The sequence below is a fragment of the Cannabis sativa genome, chromosome 1 (genome assembly GCF_029168945.1).
Source record: "Cannabis sativa cultivar Pink pepper isolate KNU-18-1 chromosome 1, ASM2916894v1, whole genome shotgun sequence".
Lineage (NCBI taxonomy): Eukaryota > Viridiplantae > Streptophyta > Magnoliopsida > Rosales > Cannabaceae > Cannabis > Cannabis sativa.
The window spans coordinates 704,121-726,500 of NC_083601.1; the positions used below are offsets into that span (position 1 = coordinate 704,121).

The window sequence follows — 22,380 nt, forward strand, 5'->3', positions numbered from 1 at the left end:
TATGAAAGTAGGATGGTTGGTATGGTAGCATCTATTAAGATAAATAAAACATAAACAAACAGTTTTTTTTTTTTTTGATTAAAACATAAACAAACAGTTGATGAACTAGAAACCAAGAAAGTTTTCATTTTAGCTATAAAGGGTGTAAATTTAAAAAAAAAAAAAATTATTATACACAAACAAATAAATTAAATCGAAGTCTAGGGCATTTCTATATACAAAATTGAAACTCTTTCTTTTAACCATTTTCCACATCTTGCACTTCTTAGTAAAGTATATAGAAAAAGTTGAAGCCTTTGTATGTAAACATTGGCTGTGTCAATCCACCACCAGCAGAAGAAACCTTGGCTCCATTTGAATTCTCAAAATGCCATAGTACACGAGAACTAGATACAAAAATCTAGTATTCAGTAGTAAAAAGTTTTTTTTTTTTTTTCAGTTCTTGGCTCGATTTTCTTTCAGCATAGAGTATGAAGTACTTGTCCCTCGGCCAGATGTAACTGAACCAAATATCACGTCACTTGGAGAAGAGTATCCCATGAGTCGATGAAGTGGTGAAGTTGATCTTTGTGGCAGCTCCTCAATTTCTGAAGAGAAATTTTGTGATCTGGGTATGTTAGGGGAAGGCCCAGAGAGTTCATATTTGGACTTATTTTTCCCTTGAGACTGTGTGGGAATGAACTCCACTCTATCCCTCGAAAGATCAAAAGAATCTAGTGACATTCTCCTGTCAACTGTACTTCCATTTGGAGTGTGAAATGGTGTGGTGGAGCAAGAGAGTCCACAATCTTCAGAACATGTTGCAGGACCAGTAAGTGGAGTTTGAGAAGATGAAGCCATACTTCTCCTATCTATATCATCACCATAATCTTCGGCTTCACTTGGTGGTGGAGGGTCAACAGTACTAGCTTCACAAGGAACAATATGAGATCCTTTATGGAGTGAAAACTTTAGTACCTCTGAACAAGCACCACACCTCAACCGATGGCACTTCTTTTTAAACAGGAGGAAATCTGCAGGTATCTGCAGGATTTTAGAGCATTTGTAACAAACCATGATAGGGGCTCCACCTGCAAGGGGTCGGAAATGGCGCTTAGCTGGACGTTGTTTCTCCCTCAAATAATTTGTCATGTCTTGACTTCTCCGGCGCTGATCATCAGATTGCATTTCACGTCCCCATGGAGGATATTCGGAATCCATACTCCACTGAGGGCTTGCCGGGCAAGAGCTACAACATGTGCAGTAGCTGTGACCGGGATGGACCCTGCACGGCCCACTACTGTTGTAATGTGAGGGTGGAGGTAACTGAGCTGAGCGCTGCCAATTTGGTGGACAGCAATGGGCACAGGAGGGGTCAAATTGGTGACTACTACTGCTAGTTGCCTCACCTGAAAATGGTATCTTCTTGAACCTACGTCGATAAGAACTGTTGCTTCCAGTGCTGTATCCTCCAGGGTATCTACGATAATTTGGAGGATTAAGACGTTCCTCCATAGGAGCTTCATAATTATTGTACCTGGGGTTGTATCTTGTGTTTGAAGGGAGTCCTGAAATTCCCTCGTTCTCCTTATCATGCAAATGGGTTTTGTTAAGCTGATCAAAAACTAATGCCAACAGTTTCAGCTTTATTTGTTCAGGATCCTCAGACCACTCATGTGACTGAAAGCTTGAGTTGCGGTGGAACTCACCGTGCAATTGACCAGAAGGACGTCCATTCTGATAGCTAGTTCGACGATTTATTCGTTCAAAAACCGAACTAGGTGGATGATGTTCATGTCTCTCTAATGTCCAATTTCGAACACTTCGGTCATGTCTTGCAGGTTCTACAAATTCATCTCGACCCCACTGTCTGTTGTTCACTGAATGGCTCTTATCTGACCAGGAAGGCCTTGCTGGATGTTGTAACTTAGAATCACTATTCATCATAGGTTGCGCCAGGAATTTGTCTCCTCTTGAACGTTCTCCAGAATGTCGAAAGTTTTCGGCCTTGTAACTATTTTCAAATGAGTGAAAATGGCGGTTAGGAAATCGCTCATCCATTCCATCGTACGATGAGATACTGCTTTCATATGCATGTTGAACACTGAGCTCAGAGCTGGGGTCGAATTCTTCAGACCTCGGATGATCATATCCATGTTGAACACTTCTCCGAGGTGGTTTCAGTTTACTAGGAGAAGATACTACAGAATCGGATGCAATCCTTTCTCTTACAGCCGTATGATTAGGTCTTGAACCATTTTCAGCTGTAGCCCCATAGTTGACAGCAATATAGTTTCTGATATTAGAATCTGAGCCAATCTTCTTGCTGGTGTCTGCTGATGGAGTGCTCTCACCATTGACTGTTACATCTACATCCACTCCCACCAAACCTAAAGACTCCTTCTGAGAAAAATTCTCAGTTTGGTTTTGAGTGAATTCATCATTTTGTTTTTGAGAAAATTGCTCAATCTCATTACGAGCAACTTCCGGAGTAAATTTCTTATTCTCATTATAAGTTAAGTCCTCACTCTCGTTATGAGCAAATTCCTCACTTTCATTGCGAGGAAACTCCTCACCCTCATTGTGAGCAAGCTCCTCACTCTCATTACGAGCGAATTTCTCAATTTTTCTGTGGAAAAGCTCCCCATTTCCACTATCGTCACACTCCTCGATCTCATTATGAAAAATCCTATCCCCATTATCAGCTAACTCTCTGTTCTCATTTTGTTGGACCTCTTCATTTTCATTACGAGCAAACGTCTCCTTCTTGTTATTAGGACTCTCCTCCTCCTCCTGACGAACAAACTCCTCATTCTTACTATCAACAAACTCCATTGGTGAAACGACTTCATTGGAAGCTTCAGATCCATCCACATCACAATCTGAAGACTCGCTGAATTGATGAGTCCCATTGTTCTGTTTTTCACTAGGTAGATTCACAACCCCACCCTGCTCACCATCAAACTCCTTAGATCTACTTTGATCCCACTCATTGTTTTGGGATGAAGAGCATTCTCCCGGGCCACGAAGAACCTCTTTCTTACCTGATTCGGGTTCTTTATCTTCAAAAACACGGCCTGTTTGATTTCCCTGAACAGCATCAGCAACATTTAAACTGGTTGCCGTGCTTCTGGTAACTCGACTTTTTGCTGCAAGCAGAACATTACAAGTAAAAATTAATCAATGCAGTCCAACAATTTAGATTCCTCACACCATAAACAAAACAACATCAGGACTTGTTGGAAAAAGAAAAAGAACCAAGCAGCATAGTAAGGTCCATGCTGTTTCAAAGTAACAAAACACATTGCGAAACTACTTTTTGTTCCAAAAACTATGTATATATATGCTTGCTTAGATTTTCATAAGAGAGAGTACCTTGGAGAGTGGCACCACATCCACCACACTTGTATACATTAAATTCAGGCAACTCAGGAAGGACCAATCGACACTTAGGACATCTAACTAGCCGAACTTTGGTGGTACACTCACTCGCCATGCCCGTCCAAATTAGTGGCAGTAACCAGAGACAAAAAACTGAGCTTCCACTGCTAGACTTGACAAGTGTTAATAATAACAATAATAACAGTCAATGATTTGATGAAAAGCTCATACAACCTGCAAACAGAAAGTAATTCTCATCAGAAACTAAAACATGGATTAACTAAATTAGACTAGATTTAAGAAATTGAGAGGAGAAAAAGAAAAAGAAAAACATATAAATCCAAATAATTATTTCTAATTTTTGTGGTTATCTTTGAGCGATACCCTATTTCTTCTAGAGATTTTTCCAAAGGATAAAGAGAAAAATAAAATAAACAAATAGATAGGCTTGTCTCCTAGGTTTATCTTCCCAACTAGATGGTATAAATAGCATTCAATTTTTCACCTTTTTATTAATATATAAATATATTTTTTTAAAAAAAATAATTCCCATTAATTCAGGTATTTGGAATCTGTGCACCAAATAAAAACAACAAATCAATCATCTTTGTTTATTACTAAACTACTCAGTTAATAAGAATTAAGACAGTAATAACTAATAACAAACATGTCTCCAAATATATAGCAAGACAAAAAAAAATGTTTGTTGCAAATCTAACGCTTACCATTTAAAGTTCAAAGAGATGAGATTATATAAAACCTTGAAAGAACCAAATCTAATGTGAGAAAGAATTTCGAGTAGAAGACGAGCATAAAAAAATTAATAATTGCAGTTTAGATCAGAGACCAAAATATAATGCACTGGGATTAATAGTAATGAAAAATAAATAATCCATAAAGATTTAAAATTAAAATGCAAAAGCGATTAGGACGAAGATTCGTAAACCATCATTGAAAAACTAACCTTCTTTATTCTTGCTCAGAAATTACTCAGAGAGCTACACAGTCAAAAGTTTATTAGGGCTTCTAACCCCTAATTAAAAAGGAAAATAAAAAATCCTACTACTGTTCCTCATCATCTTCCACCTCCAATTTTTTCAAATCCATCTTTTTCTTCTTGTTCTACTTCTTCTTGTTCGTCTCGTGCGCACATAGACCAGTCTCTGCCGTGCTAAAGGAGCTTAATGGTCAACGGTCAACTCATCCCACTCGATATATATAACCACACAAGACCCATAAATTCAGCTCTGATAGAGGTCGATCTTCTCCTCTTTCTACACTGAGCGGACCACTTTTTCCAGTCGTAGCTTCAAAGACAAGAAAATAATTATTGAAATTGCAATTAAATTAATAATATATGAAAACAAAATCGAACGGAGAAGCTGAAGTCGGGCGCCTAAACTAAAGCCATGTGATGACGTGTCCTCTTACGTGTACCTCTCTTTCCATCTCTACTGTTGACCGTTATGTTGTTCAGGTCAACTTTTTCTATTAGAAAAAATACGAAAATTATAATTGAACTGTACAGGTAATAAATAACTACTTAATAATTAATTAGATGCTTTTTACTAAGCTTTTTCTTTCATTTAAAGTGTTTGGTATTAGTTGGAATTAAAAATTCTGCCCCAAAATTCAAAGTCAACCGTGGAAATGTCTTCCGTGGTGGGGTCATATGACACGTGGCTCCAAGTTTGTGACTAATGATGACTTAAGTGGGACCACTAATTTTGTTCTTCTTGATATGTGTAGGGGTAAATCTGTCCAATCGGGGTGAACAAAAACTGCGGTGAGCGAGGAGTGGTGACTGACAAATAAATAATTATAAATGTGACCGCTTCCAACTTTCAATGGAAATTTTTTAGCAAAGTTCAAATAATTGGTTTTACTAAAATAGATTCAAATGAAAAGAAATTATTATTTTTTTGTTTGGTTATTATATTTTAAGTTGAAACAGCTCAAAACACAAAGGAATTAAACAAAGATTCCATTTTGTAGGGTCCAAAAAACCAAAACTCATAATAGAAGCTGTCCAAGCCGGTAGACAAGTAGAGATTGAGCAGCTCCATTTGAAGTACGAGAGATCCAAACAAACTTAATACGAGAAACACAACTTGCATAATTGCATTAACACTCTGCAATATCAACAGCAATATTATTCTTATTATTGTGAAAATAAATGGTTTTTTTTTATTTAAAAATAAAAGATTATATTATTATAATACAATATTAAAAAATATTTAATAACTTTTATAATGCATATTGAAATTTATTACTATTTCTACTCTAAATTTATAAATGTTTAGTATGGGTTTCGTTAATGTCACCGTGACTGCAATGATTTAGTAAATTAGAGTTTGAAACCAGTTTGTATTGGAAAAAGTCGGACGGAACAGAATTTGATGCCAGCTTTTAGTCAAACACCAAATCTTCTTCGATTCTCTTAATTTATTATTACTTTTTTCTATTTTACTGTCATTTCTTGCTAATTCCCAAAACTAATTAAATCCATTTTCGAAAAAAAGAAAGGTAGCAAAATTAGAGTAATATATATGATGAATTAAATAGATTAATAATTTGAGTGTGGAATGTTCGAATAGTGAGCTATGTCTATAGCATGACATATAACTTACGTGTCCATATTTATCTATTAATTCCTTTTTTTTATTTTGAACATTCCTATTCTTTGACAAATAAATTTAATGAAAATAAGTGGAATTTTTTTTTTCTTTAATGATTTGTGTGGATGACTATAGCATGACGTATGATACATTTTAAAATTTAAAATGGAAATGAATTAAGGTTTGGGATTTTTTCATGTATATAAAATAGGGGTGTACAAAAATTTTCGTAAACCGCCCAACTCGAATAATCCGCCCAAACCAAACCTACAAAATCCTTAAAAATTACAAACCGACATAACTCGACAAAATTCTAAACCGCCCAATCAGTTAATTGGGCGGGTTGAAAATTGACCCAAACCGCCTAACCCGATTTAACCCGATTTTTACTTTTTTTTTTTTTTAATTTTATATATATTAAAAAAAAAAAGTCTTAAATCCTAAAATTCTTTCTCAACCTCTCAATAAAATTCTTTCTCACATATATTGTGTATTTATGTGGTTAATTTTTATTTTAGTTGAAACTAAAAAAAAAAAAACCCTCTTATTTCGGTTTGGGCGGGTAACCGTCGGTCGGGTTAAGATTTTTTTTTTTTAATTGGGTAGGTTGTATGCAGAATTTTACAAACTGATCTTTACGTTGGGTTAGAAAATATGTAGTATAAACCGACTAAACCGACCGATGTACAACCCTAATATAAAACAAAACAAAAATATTACAAAGACAAATGATAGTAAATGGCCCCAAATTATAGGACTATGTTAGTTTATGTCCTCATTTCAAAAAAAATATAGCAAATGACCCTAAATCATAAGATTATGTTAATAAATGTGATTTATTTCAAAATCATTAATTTTTTTTTCGTAGAATTAGAAGCAAATTATTTAAATATTATGGTATATCTATATTAGTTTTGTTAAAATCTTTTTTATTTTAAAGTTATGTCAATTTTTTTAATTTTTTATGAGTTGTTTTGGGTTGTTGGTATATAGATTTTGTTGTACGGTATATTTCTATTTTGTTGTATGGTATATTATTATTCTTAAATGATATTTATTATTTATTATGATATGTATAATAATGGTATATGATTTTATTAGCATAATAAAAATATTTTAATGTATATAATTTTATTGTCATGCTACATATATTTAATTATTATTTTTATACTTTTTGATTGTATGATTATTTATTTTAAATAATATTTAATTAGTTTTTATTTTATTATATACAATGGTCATGGTATATATATTTTAATTGTGGTATATAATTTGATTAGTATAGTATACATACATATATATATATAGATTAGTAATCTATATTTTTTTTTACTATTATTTTTTGTATATATATTTTGGTGTATGGTATATGTATTTTTTGTTATACGGTATATAATTTTTTTAAATAATATTTAAGTTTAATTTTCTATTATACTTTTGTTGACATGATATATAATTTTATTAGCATTCTATATATTTTTATTTTTATTTGTTGTTATTATTATATATATTTCTATTGTAAGGTATATATTTTATATTATATGGTATATAAGTTTTATTGTATAGTATATCATTTTATTTTAGATAATGCATGTTTAGTTTTTATTTTAGTATACATAAAGGTGATATATAATTTTGTTAATATGATATATATAATTTTTCTAATAATATTATATTATTTTGTTTTATTTTTTATTGTAGGTATATACGTTTTATTTTTTATTGTAGGTATATACGTTTTATTGTATGGTATGTGATTTTTGTTGTCTATAATATATTAGTTATTTAATATGATATTTAGTTTCTATTTTATTATATATAAATTAATTTTTTGGTATGTATTCATATTTTAATGGTGGTATATATAATTTTGTTAGCATGATACATATATTTTTTAAGTATTAATTTAGCATTGTTATAATTTCTTTGTGGTATATAATTTTATTACTACGGTATATTAATTTTCTGTACTACGATATATCTAATATCGTTGTATATATAATTTAGCCATTCATTAGTCACCAATGCTCTATTAAGCCTTTCTTCGATCCACTTGCTGCTGTTTCTCCCTTTCTCCCAGGTGTACGGGTATCCGACTAGAGGCAAAGCCAACAAATTGCAGTCATCCAATGCCCTGGTAAAACCTTTAATTAGTTGGTCAGGGTATTTCCTCTCTCCTTTCTTTTCAAGATGAGACCCCAAGTTATTCATGTCTCCCATAAGACACCAAGGGAGGTTGCTGTCGTTTTTGAGAGAGCGAAAAAGGTCCCAAAGTCTGGAACCGAAGCTCCCTTTTTGGTTCTCCGTAGACTCCTGTGAATCGCCAACGAGAAAACCCCAACATCTAAACTGTGGCGTCGATATGGTTAAAGGAGAAACCTTGGATTACAACTTCACTCGCATCCTTCCATAACAAAGCTAGGCCGCCACTGTGCCCACGTGCATCCACCACAAAACAACCTTCAAAGCCCAAATGGGCTCTAATACTTTCCATACAAGTCTTATTGCATAAAGTTTCACAAAGAAATAAAAAGTTGGGCTTCTTTTGGGACACAAGGTCCAATAAGAATTGTTTGGCCCGCGGGTTCCCAAGCCCACGGCAATTCCAACTTAAACAACTCATGGTTCTGGGTGGGCCTGGAAACCAGAACCCACCAAAGATCCATTTTTTGGAAGCCCCACAACATCTTGCTCCATATCATCTATTATATCAGAAAATTCATTCTCCCGTGGTCCCACAAAATTCCCCAAATTGGAATCTGGCCTTCTTCTTTTTGAGTCAACCATTGTAGTAATGGTAAAATCAAAGAAATTCCCATTACTATTAACATTTAAAGTCAAATCTTCATCATTGATTCCCAATGTCCCCTTGCTACTGCTTCGCCCCTCATTCAGCAAAGAATCATGGTTGGTATCATGTCCATGATTTTTTCCAATCACTCCCCCTGTTATCTCCAGATTTCTAGGAATTAATGTGACCCCCTGCGCAACATTGCTCCCCTAAGTATCCCGCACCGCCGCCCCTGACCGGAGCCACTGCGCCCCGAAAGTCGATTGCCTCCTCTGAGCCGATGCCCTTAATTCCAGGCTATATGGCTTCTCTTGCAAATGCAGCGACTTCAAGAAAAGTCTTGGGCAAAACTTCTCCGAATGTCCTATAATCCCACATATGAAACAAAAAGTTGGTAGTTTTTCATATTTAAAATTTGCCTAGTACCATGAGAGATTATCAATACTTATCTTCATCCTTCATTTAATTGGTTTATCAACATTTATCCGAAATCTAACATGAAGGTAATCCCTCCAAACTCCCAGAAAATTGTTAGGATCTGATTCAATGAACGTACCGATATAATTTTCGAGCGCCATCACAACACTAAGGGTCATATTACCCGTTTGTAGATTGTGGATTTGAACCCACATATCAAGATGGTTGATTTCAACAAGCCTAGGATTATCACCATCCTTCAACCTAGTAAAGATGAATGGCTTTTGATCATAGGACCATGGACTCCCATCAATGACCCTTTGTATATCGATCTCATGGTAAAATTGGAAAAGAAACAAATTTGGGTTGAGTTCCTTGACGTACATTCCCATCCCCGGCTGCCAAAGAAACGCCATCATGTTTTGAAAGACGTTAAAATCTGAAACTCGACCCGTTAATAGCTTGCCCACCAAACACCATCTGGTGTCTATCGCCACTTCTTCTATATTACTCCCTGGGATTCTTAAGACTTCTGTCTCTTCCTCCTCTAGGATTATAGGTTCTTTCCTAACCTCCAGGATTCTCCCCTTACCACTACTTGATGCCATCGGATACCAACACACAGTCGAAATCAAAACAAACAAACAACAAAGCACTCAAAACAAACTCTCAAAATAGAGAGACAGCAAACGTATCAGAGGATACGACTTCTTGAAAAATTATATATGCTTTAATATTATATCTATGTTTATTAATTTAGAGCATTCTCAATACTAATTTTTTAAATTTTGTATTGAGATCATAAATCATGCATAAGGTGGTCAATCAAACACATGTAATAAGTATAAATATGAATAAATCTCAATAATAGAAAAGAAAGAACAATCAAATAGCATTAATCCATAGAATAATCTCGATCAATATTCATCACATCCCTAAATAGAGAGTTTAGCTCATAATCAAATCTATAATTAAACAAAACACAAATAAAAATATAAGAAATCAAGAGAAGAGAAAGAACTATATGGAAAATTTTCACGGATCACCCACGCTCGCTCCAAGAGCATTCTTTTTGTGTTTTAAGGATTCTATTTTGTCTATCTCCACTAAAATTCGTGACCCCCTTTATTAAAATAGAGTTTTTCATCCCAAAATTGAGAAAAGATAAAGTTGCGGTCCCGTACGGAGCTGTGGTCGCGACCACAGATAGTCTAGTCGCGACCACTGTGGAAAAGTGAAAAAAGAAAACCATTCTGCCCACTTTTGATCGCGACCACGGAATTCAATTTTTTGCTTTGACCTCTCTTAGTAAAATATGCATAACTTTCACATACAAACTCTAAATGAGCTTATTCAAGATGCATTTGAAAGAAGAAAAAAAGAGATCTAAAACTTTTATGCTTTGACATTTTCCAAATTCTGATCAGAATATAGTCTAATTCAGGCTTGAAGTTTCATCTTTATTTTCTCACAAATTTTCTCTATTTTATAGATCGTTATTTTCTGAAATTTAATCAATTCATATATTCCAAGTCTGAAACCTAAAATCAAAGAAAACAAGCGTAGTTCTATTCCAAAAATAATAACAAAGAAGAAAAATAACTATAAAAAAATAACCTAAAACTTAGGCTAAAAATAGCCTAACACAAAACATGATTGTGGTAAGTTTCGTTTGTATTACATATGGGGTATTATTAGGTTTTGTGAGGTTTTATGTTAGTTGGCTCGCAATTGATATAACTATTGCATTACAATTTCATTACAGTTGACTTACAATACTCTAACTTTTATACTCTCAGGAAAAAGTTGCAATTCTATAATCTTATTAGCAGCCCTCAAGTCTTTCAATTCAAATTCTATTTTCAACAAATTCTTCAAGTTCTCAATCCTGGCCTTCTCTTTACTAATTAACAACATGTCATCATCATATAAAATTAGATATATGGTCATCATGATATTTTTTTCCTTTTAGATACAAACATGTATCCTAATAATTCTTAGTGAATCCATGTTTGACCATGAAGGAGTCAAACCTTTTATTCCACTGTCTAGGAGACTGCTTTAACCCATACATGAACTATTCTAGTTTGCATACTAGGTGTTCTTTGCCTTTTTCTACAAAACCCTTGGATTGGTCCATGTATATCTCTTCCTCTAATTCATTATTGAGGAAAGCATTGGTTACATCCATCTGCTCTCCTTCTAGGTTGTACTTTGTAGCTAGGGCAAGCATAATTCTAATAGTTTTATATTGAGCAACATGTGAGAAAATCTAATGAATATAATCTATACTCTCTTTCTGTGTGAATCCTTTAGCTACAAGCCTTGCCTTATATCTAATTGGATCTCCATATTTGACCCCTTCTTTATGCTTGAATAACCACTTTCATACAACAATATTCTTGCCCTCTTGTCTTCTCACCAGTATCCAAGTTCTGTTCTTTTTAAGTAAAGTCATATCTTCACCCATAATACTGTTCCATTTTGCTACATCTTTGGACTTGGTGGCTCCTTCATAACAGTAAGGCTCTGTGTTGTTTAGTTCCATAACAGTCAGAAAAGCATAAGCCATCACTTCATTCCAGAGATTAAAACTAAACCTTTGAGTAGGTTTGGGAACCCTCTTTACTCTCTCCAATGAGCTGGTATTCAATGATGTCTTCTGGGTTGATTCACTTTTATTTTTCACCTAACCTATGTCAGGTTGTGTCATTCTCTGATCAGCTTCAGCTTGTGCTAGTTCCACCTGACCAATATCAGGTCTTGTTCTTGGTTGTTCCACCTAAATAGTTTATGGTGGTATAATTATTGTGTTCATGCATTGTTAGAGTCTAAAGTACCTACACTTAAACTTTCATTAGTAATACAAGAGAAACAATTCTCTCTAAATATCACATCTCTATTGTCTATGATTTTATATCCACCTTGTTCTCTCACCCACAACCTGTACCCACTTTAGTGTGCATAAGCTGCACAGCCAAAATAGATTAGGGTTAGATAGTTAGGTGGTTTGCCTGGCCATTTTTCTTCTGGTGTCTTAAGTTCTGTGGCACTAGAGGGATATCTATTCACTAAATAAGCAATTGTAACAGCTTCACCCCAAAACCCCATAGCTAATCCATTATTAAACATCATACATCTAGACTTGTCAAGTAAAGTCTTATTCATCCTTTCAGCAACCCATTCTATTGGGGTATCAATCCAATTGTCCTATGCCTTAATATCTCATTTTCTCTGTAGTAATAATCAAACAAATCATTACAAGACTCCAACTCATTGTCAATTTTAAGCACCTTAATCCTCCTATTAGTTTGATTTTTCATAAGGAAATTCTAAGGAACAAACCTTTGAAGAGTGTTATTTTTATGTTTTAGTAGATACATCTAAACCTTCCTAGATTAATCATCTACTACGAATAAGAAATAGACACAATCCCCATGTGTACTGACCTTTTTAGGCCCCAAAGGTCAGAGTTTACATATTCTAGTATGTGCTTAAACTTATGTGTGCCATTTTTGAACTTCAATCTATGGTGTTTTCCAGGAATGCAAAATTCATAGAAATCTACCTTTGTTACCTTATCTTTTCCAAGCAGTTTCTCATTATCTGAAGTCCCTTCTCACATATGTGGCCTAACCTCTTGTGCCATGGGGTAGCATTCTCGTCCTTTGGTGTCTATGCTACTGCGTTTTTGCATTTAGAATTGGTTCACCATAAAGATAGTACATGTACAACCCATAATTTTTCAAGCCTTTCATGATGACAATAATGCCCTTGCATAGCTTGATCTGACCAACCTTAATCTTGCCTTTCATATTCATGTCATCAAGCATACTTAGTGAAATCAAATTTCTTGCCAGTTTAGGGACATACCTGACTCTAGTTAGTGATATAGTGACTCCATCAAACATCTTGAAGCTTACAGTACCAACCCCTTTGATTTCACATGTCTGATTTTTACCTAGAATGACTTTGCCTCCCTAGGTTTCCCTAAAAACACAAAAAATTTATTGTTGGTCATGTGAAATGTACAACTAGAATCTATTATCCAATAATCATTGAATGTGGTTGTTGCCGCATAAACCTCTCCACTATCATAGCCATCATTTTGATTGGCATTTTGATAGTCTTGTTTTTGTTTATTGTCTAATATTTCCCTTGACCCTTTTCTGTTCTTGCTACTCTTTTTCCAAAAATAACTAACTCTCTTGTAGTGTCATGGTTTTCCACAATGATAGCAACCATTAGGGTCTAAAGGGCCTTTGTTGTTTGGTTTTCCTTCGGTGTTATTGTGATGTCATTTATTATGTCCCTGGTTGTTACTCCTATCTCTATTCTGCCATGGCTTCCTTTGATTAGGTCTGCCTCTACTTAGGTTCAATTCCCAATTGGAATTTCCTAATCTTTCATTCTTCATTAGTTCATTTCCAAGTCTTTTGACTTTAATGCTAAAATGACCTCTTCCTTTGTTATGGATGTTCTCCCATACTTGATCGCTCTTTTAACCTCCCTATGGGATTCTGGTAGGGAATTTAGAATGATGATGGCTTGGTTTACATCACTCAAGGCTTCATTCTCCCTTGAGTTAGCCAGCTCAATGTGCAATCTAAGAAATTCATCAAGATTCTGATTTGAAGTTTTGGAGTGACTGATTTTGTATCCAAAGATTCTTTCCTTGAAAAAGATCTTATTTGTCAAGGAGTTTTGTTAGAACTGGTCTTCTAGCTTCTTCCATATTTTTGCAGGGGTTTCTTCCTTGTCAACTAATCTGATAATTCCATCAGATAGGTTATATATGATGAATCTTATTGTTGTTTCAAGCAACTCTCCTTGTTGAATCTTGGTTATCACTTCAAGCTATTCTATAGGGTCCTCCAGCACTCTTAGTAATTTTTGTTGAGCTAACAGGGATCAAATCTTCCTCCTCCGTATCCTATAATCTTCTAAACCATCAAATTTATCAATGTCAGCTTTGATATTACTCATGATATCAAAATTTAAATCAAATACAGATTGAGTTCGAGTGTTCTCATCCAAAGGGATGTCAAAGAATTCTTCAAGATTGAATTCTTGTTCTTGATCTCCTCCTTCTTCTAGAACTTCTTATTTTCTCTATCAATATATGAGTTGAATTTTGATGCCAAGAACCTTGGCTCTGATATCACTGTAGGAAGTTTAATACACACTTACACCAACTCACAAAAATGACATTAGATATACAAAGGTCAACTTGTTGACCTTAGTTATCACACATGCAACCAAAATACACAACCATATTTGTGACAATATCACCACACATGCACAAACCTACTTTACTAATCAAGTTTCCTTTCTTGATTCTAGAACAGGCTTAGAAAAGAATCAATTTTACCACATTCAAGATTAGCAAAACAATCTAACACAATTCATGCAGGAGTGATTATCAACAACAGAAATCAAAGAGAAAATTCAAAGAGAAGCAACTAGATTTATATATGTTTGCCCGGATTATATGGGGTACGTCCTCTGTCGAGCTTTCCACAAGGATTGCTTAGTCAATCTTATTACTTCAAGCCAAGATTACATCAATGTTCATCAATTCCAGCCACAATCTAGTCTCAATAATGGTGAATCTTCTCTCTCTCTCTCTCTCTCTCTCTCTCTCTCTCTCTCTCTCTCTCTCTCTCTCTCTCTCTCTCTCTCTCTCTCTCTCTCTCTCTCTCTCTCTCTCTCTCTCTCTCTCTCTCTCTCTCTCTCTGAAGTGATCAACTTCTCAAACCACGTGGATTTGAATGAGAGGTTTTCTTAAATACTGAAAGAATCAAGAAAGGAAAGGTAACAACTTTCCAACTAACTTTTTTGAGCTAGAAATAATGTTAGTTAAGTAAATCTTGAGTTGTTATTTGTTTTAATTGATTGAGTTTATAAATTTGTTCTGAAATAGTTTTTAAGAGGTTGGCATAGAATGGGTTTATCAACAATAAGTTATTGACAAAAAAACCTTAGTACATCTAGGTTAATTCTAATCAACGTCTCTTAATATGAACCTAGAATCTCATGTTAATTTTTTTTTTTAAAAAAAAAAATACAGTAAATAATATATGTGAATTTGTTTTACTATTTTTGTAATTGACTTTGTAGTAACAAATGCTAAAAACTTCGTCCCTTTGATATTTTTACTATTTTTTTCTTAAATTAAAATATATATATACGTATTAATAAATAGCTCACATATACATGATTTTAATATATATACTAGATATTAGTAATATGCAATGTATGTTTGCTTAGAGTTCTAATATTAGAGTTGCTATAACCTAATTATTAATTTAAATAATAATAATAATAACATTTATATACATGATTATAAAATTCAAGATATACGTAATATTTAGAGTGATTTTAAAATATCATATCACCGTTTTATATCTTAACTTTATATATAAAAATATTTATATATAAAAATTTTGTTTCCATCTTAGATTATCAATCATTTAGCTCAAAACAGTGTGCGTATTGTAACAATTTTTTATTCTTAATTAGAAATCGTAAAAATATTTTTTAAAGATATTTTTTTATTTTTGAATTTTTAAAATGAGAATTTAAATTTTAAAAATTAAAAAAAATATAATAATATGACTTTCAAAATTATTTAAATAGTTTGTCACAACTTATCACCCCAATCTTGTTGGTAGATCGGTTGATAGTTTGTTACAGATGGGAAGGAGAGCTTGGGATGTTGAGTTGATTAAAGATATGTTTATTCCACATGATCAGGACTTAATTCTGTCCATTCAATTGAGTGATTCAAGTAGGGGTGACTGCTGGTATTGGTCGAAGGAAACAAGTGGGGTATACTCTGTTGGAAGTGCCTACAAACTGTTGCAGAAACAGAATGGAGACTGGCCGATTGATGGTGCTGATGCATATTGGAAGAGAATTTGGCAGCTGCATGTTCCACCAAAAGTTCAGCATCTGGTGTGGCGAGTAACTTCTGGTTCATTACCAACCAAAGTTCAACTCTCCAACAAGCATATACATGTTGATCTCACTTGTCCTCTCTGCACTAAGTCCCCAGAATCAACATCACATGTCCTCTTTGGTTGTGAGTTTGCACGGTCTTGCTGGAACCTTTCTTCTGTCACGGCTGCTGGTGTGGAAGAACACATGTTCACCAGCTGGTTTAGTGATATTTTAATGAGCAGTAGCAAGCAAAAGGCGGAGGAAACTGCCATGATTTTGTGGCGTTTGTGGCTGGAACGAAATGATGTACTTTGGAGCAACAAATCGACTACAGCTTTGGAAGTAGTCCGATCGGCTAGGACTAATCTTGACACATGGAAAAATGCTCAAACAAAGGTGTTTACACCATTGCTGAATGTTAATTTCAGTAATGATAGAGAGCATTGGATGAAACCAATTAAAACTAAGTTCAAGATGAACGTCGACGGGGCTATTTTTGAACCTGAAAATCGGTTTGGATTCGGGTGTATACTTCGAAATGGTGAGGCTAAACTTGTGGAAGCTTTTTCACAAAGCAAAGTTGGAAGGGTGTCTCCTGAGATTGCTGAAGTGGTTGGAGTGAAGGAAGCTTTGAGCTGGATTAAGGTCAAAAATCTGTCTGATGTGGAAATTGAAACCGATTCTTTAGTAGTTGTTCAAGCTATTAATGGTTCGGTACAGATGCCTTCTCAGTTTGGATTACTTATTCAAGATTGTCAAAGGCTTCTTTCTGATTTAAACAATGTTTTTATTTCTTTTGTTAAACGATCTGCAAATAGGGTCGCGCATTGCATTGCGAGGAGGTCTTGTTTTATGTCAGATTGTATTTATGATGAGCTTTCTGCTCCATCTGATTTACTTTCAATTGTAAGGGATGATAGTTTTTCAAGTTGATTAATAAAATTCCCTTTTTCAAAAAAAAATTATTTAAATAGTTTTCTTTTTTTAATTATAGTCTAATTGTATTCTCTCAATTTGGACTTTAGAACCCAACCCCAACCCCTAGCACGAACCTTGACCTCAAGCCCGACTTGGTGCTCAATTTCGACACGACCCCTGAACCCTAGCCTAGACCTGGACCTCGACCCTAGCCCCGTCCCGATTCTCGTCTCAAACTCGGATCCCAACCACAACCCGACCCTTGGACTTAGATCCCAACCCTTGGACTTTGACCCCGACCTTGGACCTAGACCTAGACCTTGGCCTCCGAGCCAAACCCCGACCCTAGCCAAAACCTAAATCCCCGCTTGAAACTCAGCCTAGCCCTAAACCCAAAGCCTATCCCAAACCCCGACCTCAACCCTAGCCCTTGGCCCGATGTCGGTGTTGTACCCCGACCCACTTTCTCTAACCTCAATTTCTCAGTCCTCACTTAAATAATAATTAAAAAAAATACTAACAATAAAAAAATGAAATTTACTAAACACGTGTTATGAAACACATTTTTACTTTCAAAAACAAACAAACAAAAAAAAAAAATAACAATAATGCAGAACGGGCAAAAGGTTTTCTCTGACTCAATGGTTTATAGATATTTTGGTTGTGCTCCAATTCGTTTGCCAAATACTAAGGGATGATATTGTATATAGGGGTGTTCACAAAGTATTCGATCCAATCCAATCCGCACGATCCAATCCGCAAAATGCGGATATCCGCACTTGTGCGGATTGGATTGGATTGAAAAATCTAAAATCCGCACTTGTGCGGATTGGATGTTGTTTGACCTCAAAAAGTAACCGATCCAATCCAATCCGCACTTAATTATATATATTTTTAAAAAATTATAATATGTAATATATATTAATTAAAAAAATACACAAATTTCTAATTTCTTAATCTTTTTTAGTAATATATTGAATTGGTGCATTTTATTTATTTTGTAATAAAAAATACAACAAAAATAATTCTTATTCACATAGACACGTACACATAAAAGTTTAAATATATATATACTAGCTTATTTATTTTAGTAATTATATACATATATATTTTAGTGTAAATCTAAAGATAAGTATATCTATATGTATATTGGTTTAATTTGTATATATAAAGATAGAAATAGATTATTATTGGAGATTAAGAAACAATAGTCTTTATTTAATTTTTTTTTATGAAATATTAATTAATTAATTATTAAAAAAATAACTGATCTAAAATAACCGATCCAATCCGCACTATTACGGATTGGATTGGATTTAAACTCTTATGCGGATCGGATTGGATCCAAAATATGAAATCCGCACTTAGTGCGGATTGGATGTTGTTTGACCAAAAAAGTGCGGATTGGATCGGATGAACACCCCTAATTGTATACGACAACAAACTTCAATTTACTGCGCCATTGGATATGAGAAAACAGGCCTTAAAATACAAAGCAAAGTCCAATCACTATACTTGTAAGCTTTGACCAACACACTATAATATATCAATGAATGATTTAAAGTAAGAAATATAAAATGAATAAAATTACTTAGCTACATTTTGCTCCTTCCCAGTCTCTTACACACTATTTACTAAACATAAACATTAAACCATATCAAACAAAAATCAAAAGGTTCAAATTGAACAAATATAAAGGATTTCCAAACCTAGAACAAAACAAACCATGCAAAGATGAACATCACATAGAAACTTCCAACATCACATATTATGCAGCCATAACAGCATTCTGCCTGTGTCCAACAAAGGCTTGACGAAGTTCTTGATATCCGCTTCTATAATGCTCCAGCGAAAAACATAGCTGCCTTATCGCCTCTCTTTTCTCCTCAGCTCCATCAGAGATCAACACTCTCTGCCTATCAACCTCATTTTGCAGCTCATCTACCCTTAGTTTCAGCTCATCAATAAGTTTTTGTGCATTTTGGTACTCATCAGTCAACTCCTCTCGTTCTTTGCGAAGCTGACACTGGTGCGTCTCCATTGCCTGAATCTGATTGTCCCGGGTACTCACATTCGCAATGAGTGTGTCAGCTTTAGCAGTTAAGCCATCCTTTTCTGCCACTAACATGTCATACTTCAGTTTAAATTTGTCGAATTCTTTGTTCAAAACTTCAATATGTTCTCTTCGCTCAGAAAGCTCTACCAGCAGCTGATTGTTCTCAGTCTTCAAAGCCATCTCTTCTGCAACACGCACTCTTTGCATTTCAATCTTCTCAACTTTAGAAATCAGTATATTTTCTTCTAACTCCTTGATCCTCAATTCCCTCTCTTTAAGTTTCCTATCAAGAAGGGCTTGTCTCTCAGTCAAACTTAAAACTTCAGCTTCCAACTCTGCTTTCTCTTGAGAAAATTGTTGCTCAGCATCATGTAATGCAACTTCTAGTTCCCTCACCATGAGTTCACGGTCAGATACATCGGCATTGTACCTTACAATCCTCTCCTCCAGTTCAGAAACAAGTCTTCTCTCTGAATCAAGCTGCACTTTAAAAGTTGTTATGTCTTCTTGAGCTGACTCAAGCTGATGTTGCAACTGATGACCTTCAGATTCTCTCTCATTAAGTAAATGTTTCAGCTTGGCAATCTCTTTAACTGACCCCTTAAGCATATTTCTACTTACTTCCAACTCTTCCTCTAACATCCCACTCTTATAATCTGTATCTGAAACTCGAGTCTCCATCTCAAAAATCTGCTTTTGCAAAACCAATACTCGTTTTCTCTCAGCTTCAAGATCAGCTTCTCTTGTTTGTAGCTTGTCTTTCAAAGCAGAAAGTTCATTTTCCAGCTCAATAGTCTTCTGCTGCAGTGACTGGCTACTGATGATCAGAGGCGTTCGCAAGTAATTGTTGACAAAAGATTCTGACTCAGAGTCTGATGATGATGAGGATGATTCATTCCCCTCCTTTAAAGAAAAAACTGAGCCACCACCAGGGGAGCTTGGAGATGTATCCAAGCCAGCAGCAAGATGACCAGATTTGTTCAAACCAACTTTAACATCAGGAGTTAACAGTGGAGAGTCTTGATCATATCCTGACTCGGAATTTCCAGAGCCTTGCATTTGGTGATCAGATGATATACTTTTATATGATTCTTTTGTCACATGATCATAGCGCTCAGCCAATGATCGATACAGTTGGTGAAACTCTTTCACATTAATAATCAACTCTGATTTTCTCTGGAAGTACATTTCAACATTCAGTGTCAAAGAACCATCTTCTTCGATCAGATTTAGCATCCGCCTTACACTCTGGTCCATCTCTGTGAAGAAGAATCATTTAGTTACTTAGTCAATGAATACATAAATATTGACAAAGTTTCAGCAATTACACAGTCTCATAATGAATGAGCAAACATACTAGGCATGGTTTATAGAAGTGATTGACAAATTTATCATTACAAGTATTAAGATAGTTGCTTACCCTTAAGATTTTCTGCCAGCCATTTAGAACTATTTGGATTGATCTCCCAACTTGAACCTTGAGTGTTTGATTCAGTCATATTCATATTAACCACAAGTACAGTTGACTTCAACTACTGTGTACTGCACAACACCAAAACCAGAGCTGAATTAAAAGAAGGGAAAAGAAAAAGTATTGGCTTTGTTATTTGGTTTTACTCAGGAAATAGTAAATCCTGAGAAAAGCAAACAAACAATAGATATTATCATAAATCTCAATAAATGAACATAAACAAGAGAAAAAAAATAACTTTCTACCCAACCAAACAAAACTAGATCTAGAAATAACTTTTTATTTCTGCATCGCAGCTTTAATGGTTAATTGAACCAGAGTAATGAATAAACATTTATTTCTCATAATGGTTGAATAGCTTCAGGATTAGAATCTCCTAAGTAGTTTATCACTACTTCTGACTAAATAAAAGGTTTAATGATTGAAATAAAGCTACTTTGTGTTATACTTTTTCCTCACACATTGGTGTCAGAAAATTAAGTATCCTCCCATGCTTAAAAATCTACTTTTTTGGCCATTCTGCCCACACAATGTTTAGTACTCCATCTGTCCATCATCACACCTACTAAATACTACATGTGTGAAACGCTTCAATCAGAAGAACCCATCTCACCACCCATGAAAAGCAAAAAAAAAAAAAAAAAAAAGAAAGCCATGTTCATGACAGATGAAACAAGCAAAACCCACCACCCACTTGGCTTGCCTTTCAATAAATACACCAATAAGGCACTCATTTCCCATGGTGGTAACAGAGGCAACTCCTTGTTACAAAAGCTACATACATATTTGTATAATCACCAAAGGTTACATTCACTAAATGATTAAGTCATGTTCATCCTTAACAGCCAAATACACCAAAACTTTCCAACATTTTCATAAAACCACCTAAGTAACAATTAAGATGAAGGCCAGAAAAAAAAAAAAAAAAACACACAGGCACACACTAGAAATAATTCAAGCTAAACCCTGAAAGCAAAAAGTTTTAAACAAAGGTTTTAATGCATCAAACAAGAACATTACTTTACAAACCAAATCAACCAAACTCAAAAAACCCAGAAAGCAAAATAAAAAAGGAAATCAAGTGAATCAACATAACACAAGAACGAAGAACCATATAAGTACATATATATATATATATTATATACACAAGCTCAATGATATACGAAAAGAATTTCGAGTGGAAAGACCTTGAGATAGGAAAAGCGGGTGTGAATGAAATCCAGTCCAGATGAAAGAAGAATAAACTGGAGTATGAGGAAGGAGACGAGGGAATGGGGTCTTCTTCAAATTCACTGCATTTCAAAGGAAGTAGGTTATTGGGGTTTGAGGACAAAGAGAAAAGGTTGAAATTTTTGGTTTTGATTAGCTTTGTTTGATAATTGAAATGATAGTGAGAGAGAGAGAGAGAGAGAGAGAGAGAGTGGAGGACAGGACAGTAGTATCCCAAGTTTGGGTCTCGGGCCATCCGCCCATTCATAAGCAAGCCCGCCTTTTTTTTTTTTTTTTGTATTATTCCTAAAATGCCCTCAGTCATTTTTTTAATTTTCAATTTTGGTCCTTTCCATCTCTCCTCTGTTTTTTAAAAATTAGTTTGGAGTCCCTATCTATTAGTATTAGAATTTAGAATCTGGACCCTACATCTACTTGATAAGCTTTAATAAAATAGTGGGTCTATTATTAATGTGTATTTATCTAATTGTTGTATCTTTCTAGATTTATTAGAAAATGATTGGGAAAACAATAATAATAATAATAATAACTCTTTATTTGCTTTGATTTGATACCTTCAAAAAGGAAAAAAAAACTT

General features: G+C 34.5%; 3 protein-coding genes across 6 annotated transcripts; 1 reads left to right on the top strand and 2 right to left on the bottom strand.

Moving 5' to 3' along the window:
• Positions 1-155: 155 nt before the first annotated feature.
• Positions 156-4,806, bottom strand: LOC115705376 (uncharacterized). 3 transcript variants are annotated; one of them, XM_030632704.2, is made up of 3 exons: positions 4,325-4,806; positions 3,355-3,594; positions 156-3,128 (listed from the first exon to the last, which is right to left on the bottom strand). In XM_030632704.2, exons 2-3 carry the CDS (start codon positions 3,473-3,475, stop codon positions 436-438), a joined length of 2,814 nt encoding a protein of 937 aa, XP_030488564.2. In that variant the 5' UTR covers positions 3,476-3,594; positions 4,325-4,806; the 3' UTR covers positions 156-435. The 3 variants fall into 3 exon arrangements, with proteins under 3 accessions (XP_030488564.2, XP_030488565.2, XP_060958088.1); XM_030632705.2 differs by lacking the exon at positions 4,325-4,806 and adding an exon at positions 3,745-3,846; XM_061102105.1 differs by having other exon boundaries at positions 3,355-4,720.
• Positions 4,807-15,882: 11,076 nt separating this feature from the next.
• On the top strand, positions 15,883-17,061 carry LOC133029956 (uncharacterized). Its single transcript, XM_061101990.1, has one exon. The coding sequence runs from the start codon at positions 15,883-15,885 to the stop codon at positions 17,059-17,061; it is 1,179 nt and encodes a 392-aa protein (XP_060957973.1).
• Positions 17,062-18,590: 1,529 nt separating this feature from the next.
• Positions 18,591-22,041, bottom strand: LOC115705190 (protein NETWORKED 4A). 2 transcript variants are annotated; one of them, XM_030632442.2, is made up of 3 exons: positions 21,761-22,041; positions 20,523-20,644; positions 18,591-20,361 (listed from the first exon to the last, which is right to left on the bottom strand). In XM_030632442.2, the coding sequence occupies exons 2-3, from the start codon at positions 20,605-20,607 to the stop codon at positions 18,815-18,817; spliced, it is 1,632 nt and encodes a 543-aa protein (XP_030488302.2). In that variant the 5' UTR covers positions 20,608-20,644; positions 21,761-22,041; the 3' UTR covers positions 18,591-18,814. The 2 variants fall into 2 exon arrangements, with proteins under 2 accessions (XP_030488302.2, XP_030488303.2); XM_030632443.2 differs by lacking the exon at positions 21,761-22,041 and adding an exon at positions 20,819-21,159.
• Positions 22,042-22,380: the final 339 nt, after the last annotated feature.

Excerpts from the sequence above, each read along its gene's own strand:
- LOC115705376 (XM_030632704.2), bottom strand. The coding sequence starts at position 3,475 with ATGGCGAGTGAGTGTACCACCAAAGTTCGGCTAGTTAGATGTCCTAAG. Across the intron at positions 3,129-3,354 it reads ATGTGGTGCCACTCTCCAAG|CAAAAAGTCGAGTTACCAGA; the intron begins GTACTCTCTCTT and ends TTCTGCTTGCAG.
- LOC133029956 (XM_061101990.1), top strand. The coding sequence starts at position 15,883 with ATGGGAAGGAGAGCTTGGGATGTTGAGTTGATTAAAGATATGTTTATT.
- LOC115705190 (XM_030632442.2), bottom strand. The coding sequence starts at position 20,607 with ATGAATATGACTGAATCAAACACTCAAGGTTCAAGTTGGGAGATCAAT. Across the intron at positions 20,362-20,522 it reads GCTGGCAGAAAATCTTAAGG|AGATGGACCAGAGTGTAAGG; the intron begins GTAAGCAACTAT and ends TCTTCTTCACAG.